We start from the raw sequence: 9,191 nt of genomic DNA on the forward strand, positions 1-9,191 counted from the left end.
TTCAGTCATTTTCTAGACATACTCCTAACATTCCTTTTTAAAGCATATTCCTTCACATTCCAAGTCATAAACTAGTTGAACATTACCAATCCCCCACTCCTCCTCTCCACGTGGTAAAGCATTAATTGTTCATCAGAGCAGTTTCTACAAAGGACACTCGATGAGCAAGGTTATTTTGCTCAATAAAAGTTATACATTGTCTTTGGATCCATTTTAAAGCTACATCTTATTGTTTTTGCTCCAAAGAATGGCCTTCATGAACTCTTGATCCTGTTCATGATTGATGGGTTTGGCAGCAAAACACTGGTTACGAAATCGGCGTTGCACAGTGCACACTGCCAAAATTGGGAGGAACTAGTTATGATCAGTACCAGTGTGTACTTGTAAAAGTGGATGTAACATGCAGTTACTTTGTCTGCACATTTTAAGACATTTGCTAATGCCCTCTAACTCCTTGGCTTTTGCACACCTTCTGTAAATCAATTGTAATACAACTAACGAAGAAAATGAATAATCTTTAAGGCGCTGCATGCATACCGTCCTTGCCAATACAACGCAGTCTCTCTTAGTACAACAAGAAGGAGAGGAGAGGTCCCGTCAGCTCGGGCCCCGCAGAGAGCAGTGCCGCGGCCAGCGACGAGCAGCGCAGAGCGGCGAGGTACACTGCGCATTGCAGCCCGGCCCCCAACAGGAGCAGGGCCAGCAGGTAACCGTGGAAGAGCAGACAGCACCAGCTGCCCTCTCCGAGCACCCGCCACGGGCCATCTGGGTGGAGCAGCCACAGCAGGCCCAGCACCCAGCTCTGGTTGACCAGATGGGTGTAGTACAGGTCTAGAGAGGAGGCCTGCTGCTGCTGGTGGTGGTGGAGGTGGTGGAGGTGGTGGTGGGGGGGACGCGGGGCCTCTGAGACCTTGGCCAGCCATGCGAGGGCCAGGCTCTGCAGGATGAGGCTCAGAGGAGCGTAGAGATACTCCAGAGGGTGGGTGCCCGACAACATGGCCTGGGACCCTGCGAGGTGAGACGGACGGACCGGTGAGGAGTAGAGGACGGCTAGCAGAAGCTAACACTGAACTCACAAAGTGTGTGACCTTGTCCTAAAAGTGTGGTTCAAGTCGATTGAAGTCGATTGTATTTGCACAGTTACCATCTCAAAGGGTCAAAGCCAACGAGATTTATGGTACTAGAAAGAAACTGATCTCAATATAACTTAGTGTAGTAGTGTAGTGTACTACTACACGTAGTGTAGTGTAGTGGCCAGGATGTCTGAATCCCAGCTGAATTGTGGGTGTGATTGTGGGTTCAAACTCCCATGTCTGAAACCTAACTCGTAGTTATCCTTGAGCAAGATGCCTAGCTCCTCCCTGCTCATGAACAAAAAACAATAATTTTAATCCACTTCATATAAAAGCATCTGCCAGATAAACGGTAAACAGTAAATAGTAAACAGACGCATCGACGCAGATCGCCGGTATCACCTGTGATCACCAGCGACACGCCGCTCAGCCCGGCGACCAGCCCGGTGAGGCGGGCCGAGGGCGGGGTGGCGAGCCTCAGGGCGTGGCTCCAGCCTGCGGTCACCAGGGGCAGCAGGCACGCGGCGACGGGGAAGAGGCCGCCGTCCGCGGAGCTGTTGGCCCGGGCCCACAGGGCCAACACGGCCCGGGCGCCGCCGCAGACGGCCGGCACCAGCAGCCTCTCGCCCCCCAGGGCCCGGGGGTACCGCTTCAGAGAGACCAGCCGCAGGAGGTGGAGGAGGTTGAGCAGGAGGAGAGAGAGCAGCACCTGGGGGAGGTTGTGAAGAGGAAACGTCCGGACATCAGGAGGTGAGAAAGGAGACATTGTATGATGCATTTCATACGACTGGGATGTGTGTCTCGTTGCATAAAGAGGTTCGTTTGATTTGAAGTGTTTTTCTCGTAATTCGTTCTCATGTATGCTTTGAACAGATTGAATGAGACAGAAATACTTTTCAAACTCTAACCACCAATGGTTAGAGTTTTAAATCAGCTTTCTTCATTATCCAAAAAGGCTGCATGAAGAATATGATGCTATTCATTGGTCATTGCCATACTTCCATCACAAACACACGGATACACTACTGGCTACCTTCACCTGCCACTGGCCAAACTCAGCATCATCAGTATAATCAGTGTGCGTCATCAGAGCAGCGGGTACCGACCTGGGCAAAGCAGAGAGCCACCGCATAGGGGTAGTGATACTGGGGGATGAAAACGCCTGCCACAAATCGGTGGAGCTTGTCAGCCAGGCCATAGATGACCAGCAGCACGACCCAGAGCACGGGGACTGTGGTGGCCTTCCATGAGGGGAAGGTGGGGAGACTCTGTAGCATTGGGGGACACCACCTCCACCGCCACCAACTGGACTTCGGAAGAAGACAGGGATGTGATGCAAAGTGTGTCTGCAGCAGAGTCACACCCATATTTGACAATGAAACCTTGATTGTATTTCATTTTTTTTTAATGAATAACCAATATTGAATTTTTCCAACCATTCACCTTTACTCCGGTGACAAAATACCAAAGCAGAAGTATAACAATTTGCTAAGAAAGGGATTTTGGAAAGCCAATATATCTGACGTTTAACGTGCATTTAGTTTGAATGTGATCTGGTCGGTTACTTATTGGAAACCGGTCAAACCGAAAACTGATAGTAATAGGTTACATTCCACAACATAACAAACCAATGTATTTAACCTCCAGGTGAGCATTTTAACTAGTTTATTGGCTACAACCGGAGTTCTGTATATTGGTTACAGTGCCGGCCCGAGGCATAAATGGAAAAAAAAAAAATATATATAGTGGGGTATATAGGTTTTTTTTTTCAAGTTCAGTAAACCACACTTAGTGTTTCACTTCAAATATGTGAGTTTAAAATAGATTTGTGATTTCAGTACCCTCTGAGGTTAAACAGACACTGGTTTTGGGTAAATAGCAACTATATTAATACAGGGGTGGATTACCCTCTCAATGGGCCCCCAGATCAAATACAGAATGTGATATGTCTTAATAGGGCTTCCTTAATCATACAAAATGGGTTATTGGTTGATGTCTGAATGGGGCCCCTCAGGTAAATATCACATGATATGTGATGTGATATATCTAAAAGCCCTCTAAATCATGAAATTCTGCTTATGCCACAATGTCTGTGTGGAACCCTGAATGTATCTAATCAAATATGGACCAATACAGGCCTTTAAAGTATACTTATGGTTTGGGGGCAGCTAAGCCCAGTGCTATATTACTTTGCTTGTGCGAGTCAGGTTATAGGCTATGAATCTGGATGGATTAAGGTATAGCCCATCTCCAGCTGGCCATCCACAAGATGCACCAGAATACAGGAAACCACATCTACCAAATTCAACATTTTCTGGGGGAGGACCCCCAGACCCGCCTCACTCCCCCATTTACACCCACTTTTGCACAAATTGAAGGAGGGGACTTTAAGCTTCTTTGCCCAGGGGGACAGTAGTTCACAATCCATTCCTGTATTAATGCAATTTATAATGTGACATGGTGTGCCGTTTGTGTCAATAATCAACAAGCACAGATGACTCCGCGGTGGTGGGAGGGGGGGGCCCCAAAGGCTTGAAACAAATTCTGCTTAGGGCCCCCAAAAGGCTTGGGCCGGCCCTGGTCGGTTAGGAGAAGGTAGGTCTGTAAAGTATGCTAAAGTAGAAACCATAACCTCTATTCAATGGCCTTCAATGTTCAATACAATACTCAATACTGCATACTAATTATGCAGTTTGAAAGAAAACATATTAACTAATTGTATTCCTATACTCACTAGAATTTGAAAAATTAAATATGTTTAAAAAGTAAGCGTACAAGCAAAGATATACTCACCATCTAGCCGTTGTCACAATGACTTAACTTGATGTTCATTGCAAAATGTCAGTCAAAATGTCTTCAACAAATCCCCTTTCAGATTGTTTTGAGCTATATTCCCATTCTTATGACTCAAACTAATGCTCCAATTTAAAAATAAGTTAAACAATGCCTTGATATTTAAAGACCATTGATTTAAAAAAGAGAAATATCAAGTCTCTTGCTGGCTGTCCTCTCTGTTGAAGGACAATGGTGAAGGACACTCATTCATTACTTTTCCCATGGACTTTGCTTTGTTTGTGTTCCCATAGGGGCCAGTCCAATGGGCAGCACACTGACCAATGGCACCCCTGCACCCCTGGATGGAGGACGGACATGACAGCTGATGGAAATACTCATCAAACTGGGTAGAGTCTTGTTGACGTGAGTTAAAGAATACTTTTCAACAATAACGACAATTTGTAGAACATTACATGGTAATAAATAAGCTTTTTATGAATAATTATGTAATAATATAACAATGTCATTAAAACCGAAATCATTCTTTTAGTTTAATCAATATTTCTTTAGTTTATAAATAATCTGTTTTTGTACTATTGATACCTTTAACTAACCACCATTCGGAAACGATGGTCACCCTATACACCGCCACAAAAGAGAGAGAGTGAGGAAAAAAAAATTCCAGAGCCCTGAACTAAGTTACTCAGTGATACCGGACCACTGGACATCCCCCCACCCCTCCCCTGCACGTTGACACTTTAACCCTGGCCATATTGCATTTGTACACCTCCCTGTTTATCCAGTTTTAATTTGATATATATATTTTTTTAATATTCTTCATTTCTGTTAAAACTTATATTGCATTTTATTCTATTTTTATTCTATGGTATTTTATTTCTTTTTTAAGCACAGAAAATACAGAGCATGTCACACAAACATTTCACTGCACACCCTGAGTATGTGACAAATAAGAACCTTTGAATCTTGAATCTTAAACAACCTAAAAAACGACTCGATGAGACGTCGTCAAGTAGTATTTTGCCACAGCGTTTAAAGAATGTAAATTGGCTCTCTTTTCACTCTCTCATTTCAACTCTGACGTCTGTTTGTGACATTCCTGTGACAGTTTCCCCATAGTTAATAAACCAAAACCCCTCTCTCTCCCCACCGCTGCCAGCCCCTCTCCCCCCCGACTGCTTTCGTAGCCCGTGTGGTCGTATATATGAGCGAGGCCGTTAGAGTCAACACAGGCTTCTGGCCGGCAGGGAGAGAGAGAGAAGTTTGCCTTGCTCCCCCCTAGAAGCTTAAACAAACAGCGGCACAGATTTCTCCAGGCACGCCAGGGCACCATGGAAAGCAGCCTGGGAGCTACTGCTGCATGCAAACTGTTTACTGGCTGTAATCCCCAGCATCTTACAGCTGGAGTTATCTTTGGCTACAGCTTGGAATGGACAAATAACCGTTAAGAGGTCAAAATGTTTGACTCATTAAGAATGTAGTCACGGTTGAATACAGGAATGTGTGTTTACGGATTCAGAAAACGTATTGGATACATTGGATACATCTCTAATTAATTATTAGAGATGTATCCAATATAAATGTGGTATAACCCTTTCATAAAATATGTATTGATTTTTAAGTTGCAATGGTTGTGACGACGAATACAGTTGATCTGTAAAATGTTGTATACATTGTTGTTGTAACTGATTCATGTATGCATACCATCATAACACATACTACAGAAGGTTATGGCAGATGAAGTGAGACTTCCATTGAAGCACAACAGAGGGCGGTGAAGGTCTTAGATCTTACAGTAATAACCTAAACAGAAACAAGAGAGAAGAGAGGTTTTATTAAGATCCTTTATTTGGACTTCTGTTAACAAACATTCTTAGTCAGAAGTCACAATGCCAGAATGTAAAGAATGTCTCCAGTGTAACTGTAGTGTTTTTTTCTCCCTGTCCACGGAACAGATAATAAGCTGCTTTAATAAAGACCTTTTTGTTACGTCTGTGTTTGGATCAATGCCTCCTTGTTCCTGCTGCCCCGCCAGACACCCGACCCTGACAGATCGGACCGACAAGGGAATAGGAAGTGAACATATATATTAATGTTTACTTATTTTAACCTTGGTGGTGAGTTGTTCTTGTGATCAAAGGCTTCAGGGGCACCAGCACAGGTATCTGCAAAAACGCCCCAGAAAAGATGGGTGCAGTACAGTCCAGGGGAGTGAAGTATACAGTAAACAAACCCCATTATCATTAAGGACCTTGTTTGTCTCTCACAACTTTATGTTGAATGTAAGCCTTGTTGGGCATCCAACATTACCGTGGGATGGTTTTTAATAAACAAACCAAATGTCTCTGATGAGAGGCCAACAGCGTTGACCGTAATCATGGTGCTTCATGTTTTCATTCTCCATCTATTTATTCACTTATCCCTAATCCTATACCACCTTCTAGCGTGTTCACGACTATAATAACTCCTGTTCTCCTGAACAGCATGCAAGGCTCAAGGACTAGGGTAGAGGGGGGGGGAGGGGGGATGGAACCTGCCCTTCTGGACGCTCCCAGCATGGAGCGCGGATATATCACCCCTCAGCGGGTGTTGTAGGCCGGCAATCTGCCGAGCGCGGAGGCCCGGTGGCTCAGCGCCACGCTGTCCGCTGTCCACTACATTCTGCTCCTGGGCCGTCGTCGCCGTGCAGACAGGTGGGTGTCATTGACGCACAATGCCGTGCCCCGGTCCTCCCTGCCGAAGCCACCTGCTTGTGAAAGTAGGACTTTGATGAAGCAAGGTGACCGTGTCATGTAAGCGCTGTCCCCACCCGCTGATCTCAGGTTCCAGTATTGTAGGTGTTATGAGAAGACTCTAGATCTATATAGACCCATGAGCATATGTGGATTCATTGCATGTGTGTTAGACGTGAGAACTGTTTCTGTATTGTTGTGGAAATCCGAATAAGATATTCGGTTTTTGTTCCATGAATATTATATATAGTATTAAGGGATATTTAAGAAATACCTCTTTAAGGTAGCTGCCAGACTTGTAATGCATTTTCCACAGGTTGTGTGTGTGTGTGTGTGTGTGTGTGTGTGTGTGTGTGTGTGTGTGTGTGTGTGTGTGTGTGTGTGTGTGTGTGTGTGTGTGTGCGTGCGTGCGTGCGTGCGTGTGTGTGTGTGTGTGTGTGTGTGTGTATGTGTGTGAAATACCTGGTAGCAGCAAAGGGATCATGTGGCATGCCAAGGAAGGATGCAGTCCAGGATAGCATTAGCATAGCATCACACACACACACGCCTAACCAAGGTAATGAGAATTCCATGTGTGCGGCAGGATGCTAGCTGCCCACCCTGCACAGAGGGGTGAGTCTTTTTTTTTTCCAAGTTTAGTTTATTCGTTTGACTTCACTTTAAATGGACAATAACATGGTTGCAATGGCACTGTACATGCACAATTAAAAGAGCATCAAAGACAACACACACACACACACACCAGACTTGTTGTGTGGTTTTGGTTGTAGTTAGGCTGTGAGTCAGGCACCCAACAAGTCATTTTTATGGTTGGGAGCAGACTGGCCTTGCTGGATGAGATCCGTCGGTGATGAGAACATGCTCTATCTCACTATGATTTAATGTGAGGCAACGGGAACTTCCTGATACGAAAGGCCTTGCACAATCTCCTCTGATTGATAAACAACATGTCCTCCAAGTTATTAGAACTTGGAGGACATGTTGTTAATCAACCATGGGGGAGACTTTGGGAGTGTCTGTTTGATTCAATGATGATATTATTGTGATGTAGCCAAGGCTTCAGTCCTAATAAATGCCCCTCAAAACTGCAGTAGAGGTACGATTTTTGAAATTTGTTTGCTTATTGTAATTTTTACTCCAAACTATTTCTTAACGTGCTGTGAGGGAGTTTCATTGAGCAGCGTAGCAGCAATACAAAGTGATCCATCCAAGAGAATGAGAGTAACCTTGCTGTCCATCAACTGTGTGCATGTGATTCAAGCATAGCTTTTTGAGCATACAGCTTGCTAGCTAATAGAAACTAGCTGGTTGGAAAGTTAATTCTCTGTATGATAAACATGGTTATAGGTATGAGAGAATGTATGAGAGAGTAGTCTCTCTGTAGCGCTGCTGCTACCCTGGTCAATGAAACTCACTCACAGTAGACAGTGGAGTGAGTCATCATCAAACCAACTACAGCTTTTTTAAATGTATGGTCACTGCACTTTTGTAGGTCATTTAAGAAAACAAGCAGGCACATTGCAGTCGGGTGGTTAAACAAAATGCTCCTGATGGATTGCAGGAGTAATCAGCTCAATCTAGTCATCAGTCTATCTGTCTGTCGTGTAAATTTTGCCATACTTTTGAGTTTTTTGATTTTTGATTCCCCCTTTTGATATTTATCTGTCTCTCTCTCACTCTCTCTCTTGCTCTCTCGTTCTGTGTGTGTGTGTGTGTGTGTGTGTGTGTGTGTGTGTGTGTGTGTGTGTGTGTGTGTGTGTGTGTGTCTCTCTCTCTCTCTCTCTCACTCTCTCTCTCTCTCTCTCTCCCTCTCTCTCTCTGTCTCCCCCCTTCTCTCTCTCTCTCACAAGTGAATTGCTGGTATTTGAATGAGTCGTTCATGTACAGTGCTTGTATTTGTATAGCAAAGTAGGCCTGTATCCAAACTAAATTGCAATAGTGTGAATCAACAGTTTACATAGGATATGCCATTCCACCTTAGCTAGGTCTATTCAAACAAAGTTGGGAATTTTGTTTACTAATCACTGCATACCTCTAATCTGTGCTTGTCTGACACACACACACACACACACACACACACACACACACACACACACACACACACACACACACACACACACACACACACACACACACACACACACACACACACACACACACACACACACACACACTTAAGCCCCACCCTGGCGAACTCTGCAGCGTGCAGCAGGAATTCCCTCCCACCAGTAGTTTTTTTTTTTCCCAACAGTCGAGGGAAGTTTCTGGAATGCTGAAACAAAGCCATAGCTCTGGCTGCACAGTCTAAAAGAGATGACTAGGGTAATTTGGCGAAATTATACATCCCTAAACTTGTTAAAGTGCATATAGAACGGAATATACATTTCAGTACCCCACCGTTGATTAATACATTTTTGAGTAAATGTCAACAAAATAAAAAAAAAAAAAGGAACTGCACCACAAATCCAACACTGGCTCCAATCTCTCTGACATCTCAGTAAAGTTTAGAGGAGCGGGTCAAAAGGAGACCATTCAGCCCATTCTAAGTATTATCCTAAAAGTGGGGATGAATATCACCATGACTGTCAAAATG

At 44.3% G+C, this 9,191-nt stretch overlaps 1 protein-coding gene across 1 annotated transcript; it reads right to left on the bottom strand.

The window, feature by feature from the left end:
• Positions 1 to 85: 85 nt before the first annotated feature.
• Positions 86 to 3,970, bottom strand: LOC311350648 (uncharacterized protein). The gene is made up of 4 exons (XM_084470710.1): positions 3,867 to 3,970; positions 2,180 to 2,378; positions 1,476 to 1,782; positions 86 to 1,008 (listed from the first exon to the last, which is right to left on the bottom strand). Exons 2-4 carry the CDS (start codon positions 2,348 to 2,350, stop codon positions 566 to 568), a joined length of 921 nt encoding a protein of 306 aa, XP_084326836.1. The 5' UTR covers positions 2,351 to 2,378; positions 3,867 to 3,970; the 3' UTR covers positions 86 to 565.
• Between the last annotated feature and the right edge of the window lie 5,221 nt (positions 3,971 to 9,191).

The sequence above is a fragment of the Micromesistius poutassou genome (assembly GCF_964030765.1).
Source record: "Micromesistius poutassou genome assembly, chromosome: 7".
NCBI lineage: Eukaryota > Metazoa > Chordata > Actinopteri > Gadiformes > Gadidae > Micromesistius > Micromesistius poutassou.